The sequence below is a fragment of the Nyctereutes procyonoides genome, unplaced genomic scaffold (genome assembly GCF_905146905.1).
Source record: "Nyctereutes procyonoides isolate TBG_1078 unplaced genomic scaffold, NYPRO_anot_genome, whole genome shotgun sequence".
Classification (NCBI taxonomy): domain Eukaryota; kingdom Metazoa; phylum Chordata; class Mammalia; order Carnivora; family Canidae; genus Nyctereutes; species Nyctereutes procyonoides.
This window is the reverse complement of record NW_026575126.1, coordinates 40720418-40740356: the sequence shown is the minus strand read 5'-3', so window position 1 is coordinate 40740356 and position 19939 is coordinate 40720418. Positions and strand designations below refer to the sequence as shown.

The 19939-nt window shown below is 57.1% G+C and overlaps 1 protein-coding gene across 6 annotated transcripts in view; it reads left to right on the top strand.

The window, feature by feature from the left end:
- CORO7 (coronin 7) overlaps positions 1–19939 on the top strand; it is a 66963-nt gene that overhangs the window by 46377 nt on the left and 647 nt on the right. For 2 of the 6 annotated variants that reach the window (XM_055340762.1, XM_055340767.1), the window contains 22 exons: positions 3152–3206; positions 3641–3698; positions 3776–3921; positions 4000–4092; positions 4237–4368; positions 4924–5050; positions 5325–5500; positions 5984–6092; positions 6201–6287; positions 6369–6511; positions 6591–6695; positions 6775–6860; positions 7890–8031; positions 8128–8217; positions 8813–8929; positions 9187–9322; positions 9731–9822; positions 10342–10428; positions 17715–17799; positions 18626–18762; positions 19176–19241; positions 19668–19854. In XM_055340762.1, coding sequence (XP_055196737.1) covers positions 3152–3206; positions 3641–3698; positions 3776–3921; positions 4000–4092; positions 4237–4368; positions 4924–5050; positions 5325–5500; positions 5984–6092; positions 6201–6287; positions 6369–6511; positions 6591–6695; positions 6775–6860; positions 7890–8031; positions 8128–8217; positions 8813–8929; positions 9187–9322; positions 9731–9822; positions 10342–10428; positions 17715–17799; positions 18626–18762; positions 19176–19241; positions 19668–19754 — 2356 coding nt within the window. In that variant the 3' untranslated portion in view covers positions 19755–19854. Of the gene's footprint in view, positions 1–3151; positions 3207–3640; positions 3699–3775; positions 3922–3999; positions 4093–4236; positions 4369–4923; positions 5051–5324; positions 5501–5983; positions 6093–6200; positions 6288–6368; positions 6512–6590; positions 6696–6774; positions 6861–7889; positions 8032–8127; positions 8218–8812; positions 8930–9186; positions 9323–9730; positions 9823–10341; positions 10429–10543; positions 11178–12628; positions 12779–17714; positions 17800–18625; positions 18763–19102; positions 19242–19667; positions 19855–19939 lie in introns of those variants that run through there. The other 4 variants (XM_055340763.1, XM_055340765.1, XM_055340766.1 and 1 more) reach the window with 4 other exon arrangements.

The following is a 19939-nucleotide window of genomic DNA, read 5'->3' as shown; positions in this document are numbered from 1 at the left end:
GCCTGCTTCTCTCTCTGCCTGTGTCTTTGCCTCTCTCTCTCTCTCTCTCTCTCTCTCATGAATAAATAAAATCTTTAAAAAAAAAAAAAGAACCTGGTTCTTAAGGAGGCTAGGGAGTGTGAGCTTAGTCCAGTGTGGGCAGGGTCCCAACTGCACAGCCTGGGTGACAGGGACAGATCCAAAGGTTCTGGACTGCTTTGACCAGTGGCAGTGCCAGGATGTCTGGGTTGGTGGGTCTGAAGAGGAGAGATGGGCGACGCCTGGGTGGCTCAGTGGTTGAAAATCTGTGTTTGGCTTAGGGTGTGGTCCCGCGGTCCTGGAATCGAGTCCCGCATAGGGTTCCCCACAAGGGAGCCTGCTTCTGCATCTCCATGTCTCTGCCTCTGTCTCTCTCTGTGTCTCTCACGAATGAATAAATAAAATATTTTTTAAAAAATGAAGAGGAGAGATGGGCTGGCACATAGAACCGGAAAACTCTTAAAGCTGTTTTTCCTGACAGATAGTACTTCCTGGGCTAATTGCAGGAATATTGGGAAAGCTGATGGGATTATCAGGTGCTGACTCCTTCATGTGACCAAGCACCACCATTGTCCAGCATCTTCTGTGACTTGGACTTAAAGGGTCCCAATCTGGGCTCTAGACCTTCTATGACTGGGTCTAGGGCAGACCCCTGGACCTGGGTCAGAGTCCTTTCTAGTGACAGGCTTAGATGCCAGCCCTACCCCACACCATGGCAGCAGGAGGGTGCCAGTGCCAGCTCTTACCACGTTTGGTCCTCTGCCAAGGCAGAACTATGTTCTGCATTTCAGACCCAGACCTGGCTTGGCTCTCTTTACAAGCCCGGGGTCAGGCCCATGCCAGCTGTTGGCCAACCCTGGGGGCTGGGTGCCATGACCCCATTTCCTGGTCTGTGCCGTGGATGGCTTTGCCTGAGGCCTGGAAGACTGGCCTGACCTGTTGGAGGAGCCAGCCCTGCCCTCTGTGACTTCCTGCCCCTGCCCCACATCCCCTCCCAGCGCCTGAGTCAGTGGGCTGGCCAGTTGGGGTTGATGAAGTGGGAGTGCAGGGAGGCCAGGTGGAGCATCTTGAGGAGGGTGGTTTAGAGCACAGATGAGCTGTCAACGCCACCCACAGGCCCATTCCCCAGTTCTTGCCAAGGTGACAGCGGGGCCTCAAGAGGCACTCCACTTGCTCTCAGATGCTGCCCTGAGCCCATCACCTCATTTTCACATTCTCCTGTGTATCTCTACATGGTGATCTCTACTCGGCACACGTCTGATCTTGTCCCCCTTCATTTAAGATGTGTCTTCCGCTTCTTGTTGCTTGTCCAATGGATGGAGGCAGAGTTCCCCGACTTATGTGCCAGGCCCCTTTCTGTCCGGCCTCTACCCACGCCATCCTGAGGCTCAGCCTCTCACCATTGCTGCCCAGGCCACTAGCCACATCATACTTCACCCTATTTCTCAGATGGACCATGCATCACCCTGCCACACCTGCAGGTCCTTTCTGCTCTTTCTTCCTGGAACTCTCCACGCTTGGTTGATGCCTCCTCAACCCTTGGGGTGCAGGGAACATGCCCCTCCCCTGTGGCCAGCCAAGTCAGGTCCCCCTGCCCCCTGCCCTGTATCCTCAGGGAACTTTTCCTTTGTGTGTGTTTATGTGTGTGTGTATTGGGAGGGGGGCTGTGTCTGCCTTTCAGACCAAGCCTTGAGCAATTTGAGGACTGAGGTAGGGTCTGTTGCACTCACTTCTGGTCACAGCTGCAGGCTGAGCCAGGGAGTTGGATGCAGAGCAGCCCAGCAGAGGAATGAATGGTAGGGAATGAATGAATGAGCAAATGAAAGTCTTGTTAAAGCCACTGAAAGGACTTGCTTCCAACCCCAATGGAGCCAGCATCAATGTGGGGGGGCACCTCAGGTCAGGCACCCACCTTGTCCCCCTGCTCCCCCACAGAAGGCAACAGTCAGACCAGGTCAAGAAGGGCAGTTCTGAGGCCAGCTCACCCTGCCCGCCCAAGGTAATTAAAGACCTTGTTACTCACAGACAGGTGACCGGCCCAGAGCACTTCAGGAAGCTGTGGAGACACCCAGGGCCCCACCCAGCTTCCCAGCCCACACTGTGGCTCCCAGTAGGGTGGGGGTGGGGGGTGGAAGGTGGACAGCAGGCGGGCTTTGGGCAGCTGGCCAGAAGGGGATGGACAGGCAGGGGTAGGGGGGAAAGTGCCCTTTGTTGCCTGGGTGAGGGCTGGATGCAGCTGCCACAGCTGGGTGACCTCTGACTGCTGGGACCACAGTGAGGAAGGGGTTCTGTCTGAGGGTCAGTGCCCAGGCCCTTGGGTTCCCAGAGACATGAAACTAAGACCAGGAGAAGAAACAGACAGATGAAGGCACCTGTCAGAGTTCTCCTGGACAGTGATAGGTCATTGGCCCAGAGGAGCCTGACATAGAGCCGCAGGGGTGCTGGGGGCTTCCAGCCTGCCCCTGTGTTCCCAGCCCCTGCCCGCCACCCAAAGCCCCACCTGGGGAACAGAGTGACAACGGAGAATGGGGAGGGCAGGGGAGCACTGTGGTGAAGGAGGCCCTGGTCTAAGCCCCTGCCTTAGGCTTGGGCTCAGAGGCTTGAAGTCATCCTGAGGGGCGTTCTGAGTCTCTAAGATGTCATCAGGAGCCTGGGGGTTTCTGAGGGGGTGTCCCCAAACCAGGCTGACTACATTGGGCAGGGCTGGAGGGAGTCCCTGGTTCTGGCATGCCCACTCATCTTCCCAGGTAACTCTGGCCTGGTACCATGGCTGGCCAAGGTGGGACCAGGGACAGAGCATACGTGGGGTATTTCTGGAGCTGCTGAGCCTGGGATGGAGCTCAGGACTGAGGTGTAGAAAGAGGGGCCAGCTCACCTACGCCCAGGACGCATACAGGTCCTGGAGCAAAGCAGGTGAGCGGATGGAGGACCCAGGGCAAGAAAGGCTGGGACATGGGGGTGTGCTGGGCGTCAGCGTGTTGGTAGCACAGGGAAAGAAGGTGGAGGGTCCCAGCAGACAGGCTGGGTATAGCCACTCCTGGCCAGTGTGGTGCTTGGCTCGAGCCCCTGGCTGGAGTCATGGGGCTGACAGCTTCCAGCTGCCCATCCCGCCAACTAGCCCTCTCCCACTCAGGTCTCTGATGCCCCTGCTGGACCCAGACTCCGGGCTCCTGATCCTGGCAGGAAAGGTGAGCAAGAAGCTGGAGTGGCTGTCCACATCAGCCCCCCAGGGTGGCGCCCTCACTTGCCAGGTCCATCCCAGTCTGACCTGGCCAGCCAGCTGGGAGATGGGATGGTGGGATGCCGGGATGCCATCTGCCCCCAGAGAGAAGCCAAAGTAGTGCTACTCATGCTCCACCCCTGGCAGGCTGAGTGGCCTTCAGGTGGGCATGATAACTCCCACGAATGTCAGCTTTGTGGACAGGGCCAGCAATAAAGCAGTGTCAGCACACAGCAGGCACTTTATAAATCCTCAATGTGCCCTGTCCTTACTGCATGCATGTGAAGTCCACCAAGGACGCAGTCCAGAGCACCGGCGGTAGGAGCTGGTGTTAGACCTGGAGCATGCCCCGGGCCATCAGGGTGTGAGCAGCGAGCTGCACTCAGGCTGGGCTTGTTTCAGGGTGAGAGTCAGTTGTCCTGCTACGAGGTGTTGCCCCAGCAGCCAGCACTGAGCCCAGGTGAGCCCTGTTCTCCTCCGCCCTCCCCCTTCGCCCTCCCAGCCTCGCTGACTGCCTTCCCGCGGTGTCCCCCACAGTGACCCAGTGCCTCTTGGAAAGCGTGCTCCGGGGGGCAGCTCTTGTACCCCGGCGGGCGCTGGCTATCATGAACTGTGAGGTGCTCCGCGTCTTGCAGTTGAGCAACACAGCCATCGTGCCTGTCAGCTACCATGTGCCTCGCAAGGTGAGGGGGCCCAGGGTGAGGGCCTCGGAGGGCCTGGGAGGCCTGGATCTCACGGGCCACCTACCTATCTGCCACCAGGCTGTGGAGTTCCACAAGGACCTGTTCCCAGACACCGCAGGCTGCGTGCCCGCCTCCGACCCCCATGCCTGGTGGGCTGGGAGCAACCAGCAGGTAGGGCCACGGCCTGGCTGGCCCCTCCCGGCCTCCAACAGCCCCATGCACAGCTTTGCAGTCCAGCTGTCTGCTAACTCAGCTGCCCTGTGTCCCCCCATCCCTTACCTCCTCCCTGCCTCAAATGCCAGCCTCTTCCCACAGGTGCAGAAGGTTAGCCTCCACCCAGCTCACCGGCCCCACCCCAGCTTCACTTCCTGCCTGGTGCCCCCCATGGAGCCCTCCCCGGATGCAGCCCAGCCTGCAGAGACACCTGTGGGTGACTTGGACCCCAGCGTGAGTGCCTGGGCTGTCCGCCTGTCCTCCCCATCACGCGGCCGCAGTGGGTGCCCTGACTCAAAGCTGGCAAGTGTGAGCGCACGCCTGCTGGTTTGAGCTGGTCTTTCAGCCTTTTTTAGCTGTCAAGCGCAACAGAGAGGAACTCGTGAAGCATAAATAAAGAACTTCGTGCTCAAAAAAAAAAAAAAAAAAAAAAAAAAAGAACTTCGTGCTCTTCTCTAAATTGAGCAAACACATGAAAAGCAAGACTTTCACAGAAAAATCCAGATTTTTGGCTTCTCTTGAAATGCAGGCAGATCTTAGCCGCACTGGGCCTGTCCTCCTACAGAGCTTGAAGCTGGCAGCTGCCACCCTCTTTCCCCACAGTCTGAAGCTTAGCTTGCCCTGTGCTACCTCTGGCCCTCGTCGGCGTTGGTGTTGGCACCTGGCACCCCACAGTGGGCTTCATGCCCCCACAGTGTCCCACAGCCCGGGAGGAGGGGCCCTGTCTTGCTCTTGGTTTGGCCAACACTTCCAGGGGCCTACTGGCTGACCCAGTATGCTTCTCCCCAGGAGGGCTTCTCCTCCCCACTCAGCTCTCTTGCCTCGCCCTCCACGCCCTCCAGCCTGGGGCCCTCACTCTCTAGCACCAGTGGCATCGGCACCAGCCCCAGCCAGAGGTCCCTACAGAGCCTGCTGGGTAAGTGTGTCAGGGCAGGAGCTAACCCTGTCTACATCCTCCTCCCCTCCTGGTGGGATCACCTGTCCTTGTGGGATGAAACGAGTGTCAAGGAAGAGGGCAGCCTGGATGTTCTCTCGAGTCCTGGGCTCTCAAGGCTCGTTCCCAGGGCACGAGTTGTGTTGGCAGAGGCTGGGACACAGGGCAGAGGCTGGGACATAGGCCGTGCCCCCTGCAGGTGTGCGGGCAGGCAAGCAGGGCATCCTCATGGGGCTCTGTCCCTGCCGCCTGCCAGGTCCCAGTTCCAAGTTCCGCCATGCTCAGGGCACTGTCTTGCACCGAGACAGCCACATCACCAACCTCAAGGGGCTCAACCTCACCACGCCTGGCGAGAGTGACGGATTCTGTGCCAACCGGCTGCGTGTGGCCGTGCCTTTGCTCAGCAGTGGTGGGCAGGTGGCTGTGCTTGAGGTGAGGGACACCACCCACCACAGTGCCCCCCTCTAGGCCCTGTAGGAAGCTAAGGGCATTGGGTACCTACACTGGTTCTCACTCTCTGAGCATCCCCTTTAGTCCTGTCAGCTGTCCCGCAGGGATACCATCTTATCCCCATTTTACAGATGGAAGAGCGCAGTGAGGCACAGAGAGGTTTGTGGCCTGTTGGGTCACACAGCTGTGTAGTGGTGGAGCTGGGATTTGAACCCAAACTGCCTGGGCCCCAAGCCTGAGCTCTTTCCACCACTCCATGCTGCCCCCCTCGCTTTCTGGGACCTTACAGTGGGCACTTGGGGCTCAAAGCACAAGATGGCCAAAGCAGAGAGCTTGAGCCACCCAGCAGTGGAGCATCAGCTGCAGAGGGTGGGGGCCCAGGCACGTTGCTTGCCCTGCAGCCCCTGGGGACTGAGCTCTCCAGCCTGTTACTGATGGGCCTCTGGGTGGGGATACCTCCCACAGCTGCAGAAGCCTGGCCGCTTGCCCGACACAGCACTGCCCACACTGCAGAATGGGGCAGCTGTGACTGATCTGGCTTGGGACCCCTTTGACCCCTACCGCCTCGCTGTGGGTAAGGAAGCTGGGCACTAGGTTCAAGGGAGGGTCCAGGGATCTGAAGGAGGGTAGGGGGAGCCTGGAGGTCTTGGGCCCAGCAGAGATGAGCCTGCACTCCCTGCAGGTGGGGAGGATGCCAGGATCCGACTGTGGCGGGTGCCCCCAGAGGGCCTGCAGGAAGTGCTCACGACACCTGAGGCTGTGCTCACAGGTCAGTTGGGCCCAGGGTGGGGGCTGGGAGACAGGTGGTGACTCCTGAGGGGCTCAGCATTATCCCATGCCTCACCCCAAGGTCACACAGAGAAGATCTACTCTCTGCGCTTCCATCCACTGGCAGCTGACCTGCTGGCCTCCTCTTCCTATGACCTTACCATTCGGATCTGGGACCTGCAGGCCAGAGCCGAGCAGCTGAGGCTTCAGGGCCACCAGGACCAGGTAGGACATCTATGGGGGCAAGGACCCACCCAGAGGCCTAGAGGCTACCTCTCACATCTTTGTCTGCACCTGCCTCCAGATTTTTAGCCTGGCCTGGAGTCCCAGCGGACAGCATTTGGCCACCGTCTGCAAGGATGGGTACTTGCGGGTCTATGAGCCCCGGGGTGGCCCCGAGCCCCTGCAGGTGAGCGAGATGCACTGGATGCAACCTTCAGAACTGCCTGAGGAACTGCTGTTGGGCCTCATGTGCTGTATCCCCACAGGAAGCCCCAGGGCCTGAGGGCGCCCGCGGAGCCCGCGTGGTCTGGGTGTGTGATGGTCAGTGTCTGCTCGTGTCTGGTTTTGACAGGTAAGGACTCTGGGACCACCATCCCCATCCTGAGACTTAAGCAGCTAATTGTGTGCTGCTTCCCTGGGCACATATACATTTGTAAGGCATCAGAAGCTATTCCTCCTACTCACTAATAGGATGGATGATGATGGATGGATGGATGGATGGATGGATGATGGATGAGTGGGTGGGTGGATGGGAGGGAAGGAGGGAGGTGGGGAGGAAGAATGAGTCAACTGGGGACCCAGCGGGAAAGGAGCCACTCCCTGCTGCCTGGAGCCCATGCCTGGTGGGGACCGGGTAAAGAATGTGAAACAATCAAGCCTACTGGAGAGGTCCCAGGGATGAGTATTTGGCACTTTGGAGGAGGGATCAGAGAGGGCTTCCTAAGGGAGATGTCATCTGAACTGAGTCACAAAGGAGCTAATAACCAGAAACCCAGAGAAGAGGGCATTTAAGTCTAGATGGAAAGGCCAGGAAGCTGACCACATGGCTAGGGCAAAGGATGAGAAGCAGAGTGTGGTGGCCATGAGACCAGTGCTGGTGTTAGACTGTGCTGAGGAGGGTCGGAGGGCAGCAGGGGGAGCAGTAGTCTGCTATGAGGTCAGCAGGTTAGGCCACTGTTGCATGACACCAGGCCAGTGGTTCTGAGAGCTGGATCAGGAAAGAGAATGGGGCAGCCCCGGTGGCGCAGCGGTTTAGCGCCGCCTGCAGCCCAGGGCGTGATCCTGGAGACCCTGGATCGAGTCCCATGTCGGGCTCCCTGCATGGAGCCTGCTTGGAGCCTGCTTCTCCCCCTGCCTGTGTCTCTGCCTCTCTCTCTCTCTCTCTCTCTCTCTCTCTCTCTCTCTCTCTCTGTCTCTATGAATAAATAAAATCTTAAAAAAAAAAAAGGAAAGAGGATGGACAGAGGCACTCTGCAGGCTCCAAAGCCCTCAGGACCCCTGGCCTGACAAGGTCAGGATGCTTGCTGGATTGGAGTCCTTGCCCTGACCCAGGCCCCTGCAGCTCTAAGGACCTGCTTCTGCTCCCTGGGTCTCCTTGCAGCCGAAGTGAGCGCCAGCTGCTCCTATACCCCGCCGAGGCCCTGGCCGGTGGCCCTTTGGCAGTGCTAGGGCTGGACGTGGCTCCCTCGACCCTGCTTCCCAGCTATGACCCTGATACCAGCCTGGTGCTACTCACGGGCAAGGTGGGCTGGGGTGCAAGCAGGGGTGGTGGGTGGGGGAGAGGTGGAGAGGAAGGCAGCTTTAGCTGGCTGCCTCACTCTCACCAACCCCCAACCCAGGGTGACACCCGCGTGTTCCTGTATGAGCTGCTCCCTGAGGCTCCTTTCTTCCTGGAGTGCAATAGCTTCACCTCAACAGACCCCCACAAGGTGAGCCTGTGGGCCTCCGGGTCCTCCCCTATCTGTGGGACACAGGGCTCCCCCGCCCTCTCCCGGTCAGATGGGGAAGTGCAGAGGCCTGTGGGGTCAGCAGGTCACTGGGCCAGGGTGTGCCCGGCAGCTCTCAGGAGCTGGTTGTTAAACTCCACCATTATTAGAAATTAAACCATAAAATCTTAAGTTATGGGAACCTACAAAGAAATTATATTAAAAGCCAGGGCAGTAAACATTCAGTGTATTGCTTACTTATTTTAGCCAATTTTACTGCTATTTGTGCTGTCCGGCTTTCTTGTACGTGTGGGAGCCATCAGTGGAGGTGTCATATGTACTCCCACACGTCCTCCCAACTCTGCATTGAACAAACTGTGTTGGTGGTGTGAGATCGACATGGTGGGGGTTTTTACACCATAGAAAGAGGCTAATCAGGGCTACAGATCAGAGCATTTTTCCTCCAGAGAGCTAGTTGTTGGGCCTCCGCCAGCATACCACCGTTCGGGGACAGGCCATCATTCCGGGGGTCCTCAGTAAGGGGCGTTGGCACTCCGTGAGGGCCCAGGTGTCAGCTCAGAGTCCCCTGCTTCCCCAGGGCTTCATCCTCCTGCCCAAGACGGAGTGTGACGTGCGGGAAGTAGAGTTTGCCCGGTGCCTGCGGCTTCGCCAGACCTCCCTGGAGCCTGTCGCTTTTCGGCTTCCCCGAGTCAGGGTGAGGTTGGGGGTCCAGCACCCCAACACTGGATCCCCCTTCTCAGCCTCTATCAGGGGCTTTGGCCCTATCACCAAACTGTCCTGTTTCACTGCTCTTTGGGCCAATAACGGATACAGCTACTTTGTTGAGATTCTAAAACTGGCAGAAACCCCAGACCAGGGTCCTGGGTCTTTCCTTACCCCCTTCCCAAGGGATGCTGGTGTGCCCTGGGCCTGTGGCAGGTGCTGCAGGGTAGCCCCTTCCTCTCCCTACAGAAAGAGTTCTTCCAAGATGACGTGTTCCCAGACACATCTGTGAGCTGGGAGCCAGTGCTCAGTGCCAAGGCCTGGCTGGGAGGTGCTAATGGGCAGCCCCGGCTTATCAGCCTGCAGCCCCCTGGCATGAGCCCAGGTAGGACAAGGACCTGGCGGGTGGTGAGTAGGAAGCAGGGTGGTGGGTGGAGATGGGGGAAAAGGGCAAGGAGCCAAGTCCAGGATCCCTCTGTCCCTGCTGGCACACAGAAACCTCCAGCACTCCCGAGAGTGGGGTGCTTCCATTTCCAGGCTCAGACTTGGAGCCTTTTGAGGGCAGGGTCCAGGGTCTGTGTTTCCACATTTCCCACTGCAACATGGACATGTGTGCATGCGCACACTGCCTAGTGCCCACAGCAGACCTTGTGAACAGAAGGTGGAATAGCTATTATTGTCCCCCTGGGGTCTCTGCCACAGGATTCCCTAGGGAATGGTGCCAAAGGGTTGGGAGGAGTCCTTGTGGCAGGAGGGGTCTCTGATGTCTGATCCCTGTGCCTGCCTGCCCCAGTGAGCCAGGCTCCCCGTGAAGCCCCTGCCCGACGGGTCCCATCCTCAGCAATCTACCTGGAAGAGAAGTCAGACCAGCAAAAAAAGGAAGAGGTAGGCCCAGGAGAGGGTTGGCCAATGTGGGCATGCACGGGGTCCTGGCTGCACCTGGTGATTGCCTTCAGTTCTCTAGTACAACCCAGGCTGGGGCATGAGCCAGTGTCCCACTTCTCTCGGTTCAGCAGCTCGTTGGGGAGATCTTTCAGAGCCCTGAAGCTGACCCATGGGGCACAGGATGCAGGAAGCCAGGGAAGGGCAGAAGAAGCCCCCCTCTGACCTGGCTCAACCCAAACAGAGCCAAGTGCATTTGGGACCCTGGCACACATTTGAGTGTCTGAGGCAGTGTGCGGAGACGGCTTCCCTGGGACTCCAGTGCTGCAAGTCAGCCTGCCTCTAGCAATCTGATCTCTGCTGAGATGGCTTTTCTGTGAAAAGCATCCACTTTGTCATGGCTCTGATGAAAATGGCTTTTTTCACAACCTTGATGGGATTTGAAGTATAGGGTCCTGTGTTCCTGGGGTTAGAAGTCTTATTCTGTTTCCTTCTTACCACTTCTTCTGTCTACTCTCCTAGCTGCTAAATGCTATGGTGGCAAAGCTGGGGAACCGGGAGGATCCGCTCCCCCAGGACTCCTTTGAAGGTGTGGACGAGGACGAGTGGGTGAGTGGATGAGAGGGCCCTGGCACCTCCTCCCTCCCTCCCTCCCTCACCTTGCAGCAGGCACCACCCTCCTTTCTCCACCTCTAAACCCCTCCCCCTTGGTTTATCTCCGCAGGACTAGCCTGCCCACCAGCTACCTCTAGCCTCACCTGCTGCTGCCACCTCCTAGAAGCACCTGGTGTGGGCCCCCCCCCCCTCCGCACACCTCACATCTCACCCTTCAACTGGAAGATGGCCCTTGGCCTTGGCACACCTTGTCCCAAAAGCCCTGGCTTCCTTTGGGCCTTGGGCACTTCTATGGCCTCTGGGCCCTGCTGCAACTCCTGTGGATTGTCTGCACCTCTGCTTTCTATGGGACTGGCTGCTTTTCCTCAGCTGCCTGCTAGCATGTGGAGCCAGGGGCATGGGAGTGGGGTGGGAAGGGAGTGGGGGGTCTGTAGCACATTCCTGGGCTGGTCCCAGCCTGAGCTGACTTTGCCCAGCACCTTCAGTCATTATGTGCCATGCCGTCTTGCCTGCTGTTCCACTTCTAGTCAAGAGCCTTGGGGGCTGGCCCCCTGCCAGGCCATTTGGAGCAGCACCAGTCTCAGGGGCCAGGGACCAGCTGCCTTCTTCCTCAGGTTTGAAACCAGGAGAAAGGGAGCATTACAGAGCTGATGGCCCAATTAAGGGGCGGGGGTGAACCCCTCAGGTACTGGCCTGAATATACCCTGGATGTTTTCAGCAATTAAACTTTTCTAAACTGGCCACCTTTTGTGCTGCTGTGGTCTCTTGGCTGCCTGGAAGGGGAAGGGGACAGGAGTATGTGTGAGGGTATTTTGGCTCTGGGTTTCCCCTTGCCCCAGGCCTCACTTTGTTCTTGAAGCCTTTTCAGCTGCTACAAGTTAAGTTAGTTCACTCATCTAGCACATGGATACTGCTCTGGATGGTGATGAACGGGCCTCTCAAGGTACTTGTTAGAGTCTTCCTGTGCAGGCCAGCCAGACTGTGTGCAAAGAAGCAAACTGTAAGGAGACCTGTAAGGAAGACAAAATAGGGGCACCTGGCTGGTTCAGTTGGTAGAGCGTGCAACTCTTGACCTCAGGGTAGTGAGTTGGGCATAGAGATTGCTTAATTCACAAAAAAAAAAAAAAAAATGTGAAAGGGAGCCACGGAGATGCAGGGAGAGCAGGGTGTGCAAAGTCAAGAGAGGCAAGACCTGAAGGCGACTGAGCCACAGAGCTGAGAGAACACTTCAGACAAAAGGAAGGGCAGCCACTGCACTGAGGGAAGAAAATTTGGAGAGTTGGAGGAGAGGGCGGTGGTCCAAAACAATCCAGGGCAGCCCAATTTATGTTCATTCAGTGATGGTGTGCTGAGTGCCTCTCACGTGCCGGCCACCCATCCAAGAGTGGAGAAAAGAGGAAAGTCCTGCCCACCAGGGATCCACCTTCTGGGGGAAAGAACAGATTATAAGCAGCGCACATAAAATAAATGAATTCTATAATACAGTAGAAGGCGATGAGTAAGAACTTTGGGGGTAAAAATAGAGGGGACTGAGAGCCAGACACAGAAGCCACAGACAGGATGATTCCACTTCCAAGAGCTGTTCACAGGGGACAAACCATAGACGGGCCCAAGCTTAGTGGTCAGCGGCCTGGGGGGGCGGTGGCCAGAGCTGATGCGAAGGGAGTTTGGGGGGGGGTGATGAAAATGTTCTGGTGTTCTAGTGGTGATGGTTGCACAAGAAGCGCTGACTGAATTATGCACTTTAGTGAACCGGATGGTGTGTGAACTTTATCCCAAAAGGGTTACTAAAGCTCAAAAGAATGCGGGGCAAGTTGCAGCGTTGGTAGCAGGTCGGGGTGGGCCTCCTTGGGAAGGTGACATCCGAGCAAGCACTTGAAGGGGGAGAGAGTGAGATCTCTTTTCCAGACAGAAGGAAACTAGAAGGAAGCCCATTTCGAGGTTTCCTGTTTTCTTACATATTTGTGAGCCTTTGGCATCCTCCTCTTCGTGGGGTGTTGTATGTTTACTTCATGTCCTTTAGTACCAAATATCTTGGCAAAATCCAGGGAAGAGGTTGCCCCGCATTTGACAGATGTGTCTATCCTGGGGCACGTCGCGCAGCAGGGCGAACGCGAGGGCCACCGCGGGTCCTGGGACCGCCCATCACCCGAGCGCGGTTCCGCCCACCGCCGTGACGTCACGGGTCCCGTCCCGTCCCCCGGAGGGAGCAACGCGCATGCCCAACGCGGCGTCACGCACGCGCTCTCTCTCCCTTGACCTCTGACCTGCCGGCCGCCCTTGAGCTGGGGCCGCGGGGCCAGGAAGCCGAAGCCCGCAACCCTGAGGCGGAGCGGCCAGCATGGTGAGGCACGAGCGGGCGCTGCCGGGCGGTGAGGGAGGCCGGGCCGGGGCCGGGGCCGGGGAGCGTCGCACCGGGAGGACCGCGGCGGGGGCCGGCGGCCCGGGGCCACGGAGGCCTCTCGCCCAGAAGGCGGCGCGGGCCTGGCTGGCCGGAAAATGCCCAGCACAGGCGGCCGCCGCGTGCCCCCTGCCGCGCCGGAGGCCGGGTCCAGCCCGGGAGCCCTGCGCGGCCGCGCGGCCCGTTGGCGGTGTCGCCCTTTGGAAACGGACGAAACGGGCGCCGAGACTTTGCCAAGGAAGTGGCGGGCCTGGGGCTCGAGCGGGCCCCGCGACCCCGAAGGCTGAGCGTCTCCGCGTTTCCTGTGGCACCCGAAGCCAGTCCGCAGACCCGGGCCACGCTGGCGGCGACGAGTCCCCTGGGGACCCTTTAAACACGCAGCATCCTGAGCTCTGTCCTCGGAGGTTCTAGAAGCCCCCCCTCCCCCCGGGTGACTGAGGCAGCCGGTTTGGGGAGCCCCTTCTTAATCAATAAGAAGGATAACACAAGAGCTTGCAAGGCCCAGGCCCTTGCACTGGAAGCCTTACGTGGATTCTCTCATTTAATGCTTGTGAAATGCATAGGGCCATGGTCCCCATTTCACAGAGAAGGAGCCTGAATCTCAGAGTTGGATTCCTCCAGGGTCGTTTCATCCAGCGGTGCCAGAGGCGGGTGTTGAGCCGGGTCATGCCCAACCCTTGGACCGCCGCCTGCTCACGCATTCCTGCCTGTAACTCTGAGCCCCCCTCAAGAGCCACGTAAAATGTTGCTCTGGACCAGTCTGTATTCTAAAGGAGGAATCAGGCAAGTCTGTAAAATAGGACAGAACAGATAGTGCTCTGGGAAGGTTTGGCTTAGAGGGAATATGGAAGTATTGTGTTGTCTTTTTTTTTTTTTAAGATTTTATTTATTCGTGAGCAACGCAAAGAGAGGCAGACACACAGGCAGCAGGAGAAGTAGGCTCCATGCAGGGAGCCCGATGTGGAACTCGATCTCAGGACCCTGGGGTCACACCCTGGGCCAAAGGCAGCCACCCAGGCATCCCTCCTGTTAAGTCTCGAAGGATGTTGGGTTTTGACAGAGTATCAGAGTAGTAGGGACGATGTAGTCAAGGTTAATGGGTATTGTTTTTTTTTGGGGGGGGTGATGAAAATGTTCTAGGACTAGTAATATTCTGTACTTTTTAGTGTGTTTACAGAGGTATGTGAATACCCTAAAACCACTGAATACTCGAGTGACTTGTATGGTGTGTGTGTGTTGGGAGACATGGGGGTAAAAGAAGTAAGAGCTGATCTAGAAGTAGATGGTGTGGCTGCAGGGCCGAGAGGTGAGGGGAGAGAAAACCAGAGCAGTTGTAGCTGTCCAAGGTGAGATTGCCCCGCTGAGAAGTGGGCTGAATTTGCAGGCCCTGGCCGTGGAGTTGTGTGTATTGGAGGATGGCCTGAGTCCTCCAGCAGAGGGAGCGGTAGGCATTTGGAAACCCTGTCTGGGGGCATAGTTTTGCTGATGATGGCCTGGTTAAGTGTCACATTCATTCAAATACGATCGATTGGGCTGCCATGCCAGCCATAGGCGGGGGCACCAGGCTTACTGTGGTCCTGACTGCCCTCCCGCCTAGTCGTGATGCCAGCAGCTGTTTGCAGGGGCTTTGGGGTGAACATCCTCAAGAAGGGGGTGAGTCCCAGTGGCAGTGTCTGCCCAGCAGCCCAGGGGCTGGGAACTAAGCTTTGAAGGGAACATTGCACATCCTAGCTGTCTGAAAACCAGGTTCCCTTCGTAATGCACCTCACCTGAGATGCACCACATTCCTCCATGTCCCCTAACGCTTGCCTGTGGTCTTCTGTCCCAGCTGCAGAGCTGTGGTTCTGCATTGGGCTATGTCGTTCCTCAGATGAGAAAGCAGATGTGTCATCCACAGTGGCTCCCAGGCTCGGCGACCTGTGTCTCTGACCTCTGCTCCTCGACTGGCAGCTTGGCCTGAGTTGGATGCCATGTCAGCTGGCTGTTCTTTTCCAGGGTCTTCAGGCCCAAGTGTCAGTCAGTGGACTATGGGATGTTTGGGGACTTTCTAGGAGAGACCTCAGCCAGTGGCTGCCATCATCTCCTCTTGTAACTGGCGGAACAATGATCTGGCTGACCCACAGCTGGCACTGGGTCCTGAATAGGTGGATGAGAAGCTTGGCCATACTGCCTGATGTCTGGACCATCCAGCACCAAGCAGGGTCTAGTCCAGAAGCAAAGGCAGCTGTTGGGCTGCTTTGAACCTGCCACTGACTGGTTGGGTTTATGTGGATTGCCTTCTGAGGACCTTGCAGCCCTCCTGTAAGGAAGGTATGATTCTCTCCGTTTTGCAGATAAGAAAACAGGTTCAGAGAGGTTGAGTAATTTATGCAGGGCCACACAGCTAGCGAAGACAAGCTGGGAGTCCAGGTTTAAGCTCCAAAGCAGTCCTCTCCCTCCCTCCTCTTCCACACTGCTTCTCAGTGCTCTTGGCACGGAGCCTGGCTTTTTGCAGCCTTCTCCCCTGAGGAATCAGTGGCTATATCAAATGAGTTGCCTTATTGGGAAAGGCTTTGCTACTCCATAGTATCTGACCATTGTCCGGTTTTGTGAAATCAGTGTAATAAATGAAAAGCGACATTTATTGAGTACCTACTATATCATCAGACTCTGTGTCATGCACTTTGCATTGTCTCATCACATCCATCTGACAGTGCTGTTTTTGACCACATTTCACAGGTGAGGAAACAGGCTTAGGGAACATAAGAGCTTGTGCAGGGCACACAGCTGGGATTTGCACACAGGTGATCCCAGAGCTTGCCTGTATGACCACACACCACACTTCATCCCCTGGAGAAGCCTCCCACAGGAACATTCGTGGCCTCGGTGGGCCAGCCAGGCTGCTCCCTTGGCCAGCCAGGGTAGACTCTGAAACTGCAGGCTACCCCAGCCTGTTCTGCAGCCATGGATCTCTGGCAGCAGGAATGATGGGGCCACTGTGCCACTGTGGTTGAAGCCAGCAGCGCCAGCTAGGGAAGCTGCCCAGTTACAGTCTCAGTCCTTAACGTTCATTGTTGAGCAACAGCCACTACTCAGGGCAGAGAAGTGAGGTTGCACTGGGGTCTATGGCAGCAGGTAAAGGTATGGTCTGAGGCCCGAGGGGTGTGTAGGCCGAGAGAACCCTGTGAAGTCACCTACTGGCCTGTCAGCTTCTCTGTAACTCAGACGGGACCAGAAGTCCATCAGGGAACCTCCTGTCCCGCTTCAGAGGGGCTTTGGGCACGGAGGGAGAAGTTGGGCAACTTCCCAACCTGCAGTGCATCCGTTATTTGTCTTGACACCTGCACTGCAGCTGTCTGCAGCACCACCCCCTCCCTTTGATCACTGGAGCCTTCGCTGAGCTCTGCTTTCTGGTGTGAAATACAGAGCTTATGAAATTTCAACTTACTTGTGAAATCCAAACCACGTCCATTTATTTTTTACTACTAACGTCCCAGAACTACCATCTCACCCCGCCCATGAGGGGCAGGTTCATTGGAAGCCAAACAAGGGCAGTTCTGGAGTCCAGATCCCCCTGGAATCTGATGAGCTATTCTTTGGCCTCTGGGTTGGGTCCTCGATCCTGGTCAGGTTGCTCAGTTGCCCTCCCTGCAGGATGCTGTGTGTGGTGGGCGGCCTGTGGAGGCCATGGCTAACAGCACCGATTTGGGGTCCTAGCCCTGTCCTCAGGCTGATCACTAAACCTCTGGTCCTCGTGTCGAGTTTTTGGGTTAAATAGCACAGTGACTGGCACCCAGGATGAGGTGATACTTGTTGACTCGCAGAACATGTGACTGCAGACAAGTGCAGAGAAGAGGAAGGGGAACCATGGGGTGTGCCCCCGTGAGTGGTGTCGACCTGCAGTGGGGGTGCTCTGGGGCCTCTGCACACCCGTGTTGCACTGTCTCCCACACCCGGCCATTTCCCAGTGTGCTGTCTGTATATAATCTCTGTCCTCAGTCAAGTCTGGGTGGTTTCCCATCTCAGCCACCTATTTCGTCTTGTCCCGAACGACTTTACAAGTTCCCTATGCTCTTGCCTGCTCCCTTTACGTAAAGGACAACCTTTACGTTTTCTCCTGTTGGGCTCACCCCGGTCCCTCTGCCTTGAAAGCCCCAATATTCCCATTGTGATTCTCCCTGCCCTCAAAATCCAGCCCAGTAGAAATAGGCAGTGTGCAGGAGCTCTGCGGACACAGCTGGCTCCTGTGTGTCCTTGTAGGCTGAGCGCTGAGCAAGCTTAGCTGACGCTGCATGTGTTTGAACCAGTGGAGGAACTGGTGACCAGTCCTCTCCCTCACCAGTTGGTCCTCGGTATCTTTGGCTAAGTACCTCCCTAGTGGGCTCTTGGCTGCTTGAAGGTGGAGAGTCTTTTTCTCTTTTGTTCTGTTGTTTGGAAGAGTGGTGAATAGTCTTGGGGTAGCGCCAGGCTCCTGGAGTCTCCTACTGGTTGAACAGAGATTGGAACTGCCCATCCCAGAAGCATGGAAGGCCTGGCCTGGCAGCGATGAATCTGTGGTGGGTCTGGGATGAGCCCCTGGCTCTGCTCTGTGCCCTAGTGTTGCTTTTGAAGTCTCTGTGCCCTGCAGCCCCATTGCCTTAGTCCCTGTCCTCCTGTCTGAAGATCAGGGGGGTCCCATCTGCCTCTGGGGACTCCCTCAGATTCACCCCCCAGCCGTCTATCCAGTGAGCACCTGAAGCCACCCAAAGCAGAGGCTTTTTGTCAGGGTACTTTGGAAGAAGTTGCCTGTGGCTGCTGCTCTGTGCTTCACAACCTCAGAGACCTTACATTCAGCAGCCACTTCCAGGGTCCCGTCTCTGGAGAATGTAACCTGCTAACCAGGTACCTGCTTTGCCCACAGGCCAAATACCTGGCCCAGATCATTGTGATGGGGGTGCAGGTGGTGGGCAGGGCCTTTGCCCGGGCCCTGCGGCAGGAGTTTGCAGGTAAGCCTGAGCCCCTGGGAGTTCCTGCCCAGGTCACATTTTCCTCCTATCTGTGGCCCCTCATTGTGGCCCTATGGTGAATGCAGGAAACCCCTCTGCAGGCTGGGGTTCTGGCTACCTGGCATTTCCGGGGGGGGGGGGGGCATTGTGGGATTTTAGGACATTCTCATAAAAGGGAAACCTGGTTGACCTGAACATTGAGGTAGGAGTTGGCAAGCTTGTTCACCTGGCTACCTATTTTTGTAAATAAAGTTTTATTGGAACACAGCCATACCCTCTGGCTGCTTACAGGGCAGTCAAGTAATTGCAACACAGACTTTAATTGGCTTGCAAAACCTAGAATATTTACTCTTTGACCCTTTAAGAAAAAGTTTAATGGCTCCTGAATCTAGGGTCACTGAAAGGGAAGAGGTCACCTGAGCCACCTGCTTTGGTGGCCTAGGTAACTGGTGGGCAGCCAGGTCTCAACTGAGCTATTACTGCCTCTTCCCACCTGCAGCTTCACTCTGCTTCCCATTATGGCCTAAGGCTCCCCAACATGCTGTCACTTGGGATGAGGGGTAAGGGAGAAACGGGGGACAGGGACCTCTCGTGCTCTAGGTTGGAACCATACCCCTTGCCCACTGTCCCAGTGAGGTAAATCTGTCCTCACTTCATATACTCCCCACCCCCTCCCCCAAATACAACCGCTCCTGGAGAAGGGATGCACCCTGTCCCTGCATGTGTCTTTTCCCCTGCCACCTGGCAGGCTGAGCTGCCCACTTGGAATGCCCAGGGGAACCCCTGGGCTGCTAAAGGTTGAGCACTCACCCGTGTGTCCACACAGCCAGCCGGGCAGCAGCTGATGCTCGAGGACGTGCTGGACACCAGTCTGCAGCTGCCTCCAACCTGTCTGGCCTCAGCCTCCAAGAGGCCCAGCAGATTCTCAATGTCTCCAAACTGAGCCCGGAGGAGATCCAAAAGGTGAGACTGGTTCCAAGACAGGCCTTGCCTTGGCAGACCAGATCAGGGGCTGCAGGGTCAGGCCACCAGGATCAGGAAGAGTGAAGGTGGCCCAGGGAAAGGGGCAGATATGGAGGCTGTGGCTGCAGCCAGTGTGGACGCCCTCGTTGTGGGAGCTGCTGTCACTCCTTTGTTTTTAGGCCCAAGGCAGGCAGTGGTCAAGGCGGAGTCCCTTCCCTCCGTGGGCACCTGTCCACCTTTCTGTCCCCTAGCAGTGACAGGTGGCTTCTGGGGTTGCATAGCAGGGCACGTGGGGCAGCAGGGTTGAACCCTTTGGCTTTCCTTCTTTGTCATTTCCTAGCTTCCCCTGCCTCTGTAACCCAGAGACCGCACACCCTCTCACCGTGTCGTGTGTCGTATCCCCCCCCTCACAGAACTACGAACACCTGTTCAAGGTGAATGATAAATCCGTGGGTGGCTCCTTCTACCTGCAGTCCAAGGTAAGTGCTCTTGAGGTTGGGAGGAGGTTAAGCCAAGGGCCTGTTCTTACTGGGGGTCCCTTATTTCTAGGCAGTTCAGAGCCTGACAGGCAGGAAGGCCCCAGGTCCTTCCCCTCGACTGCCACTCCCTCTGGCTATCTCAGCTCCACAGGGCCTGGCTGGTTGGGCTGAATTGGCCTGGGCCCTCTGTCACCCTGGGGAGTGGCCCTCCTAGCAGCCATGGCTGTGAGGAACAGGACCACTAGCTGGCAGATGGCAGGGTGTGCCTGGGCCTGGTCGCCTGGGGAATGCTGCGCACCGGCAGAGGCAGCGCTTGTGTTTCCCAAGCTGTTAGCTCAGATATGCCCACTGTTCTGCGGGGACCGGAAAGGACAGAGGCCCATCCCGCTCGCTCACTGCCCTACCCGGTTCTAACTCCCTCCCCAGGTGGTCCGAGCTTGGGAGCGCCTGCAGGAGGAGCTCAGGATCCAGGCCCAGGAGGACAGAGAGAAGGAGCAGATGCCCAAAACGTGACCACTCAGCTCCTCCTACTGCACCCCATCCACCTCTAATTTATAGTTTGGTAATAAATGTCTTTTCTGCATTTTTCAATGCACATATCCAGATTCCAGAAGGCAGGCTGCTCTTCCGGCCAGTGAGGAGGGGAGGCAGCAGCACTATATCCCTGTTAACATGCCTTTGACACCCTGCAGGGCTGG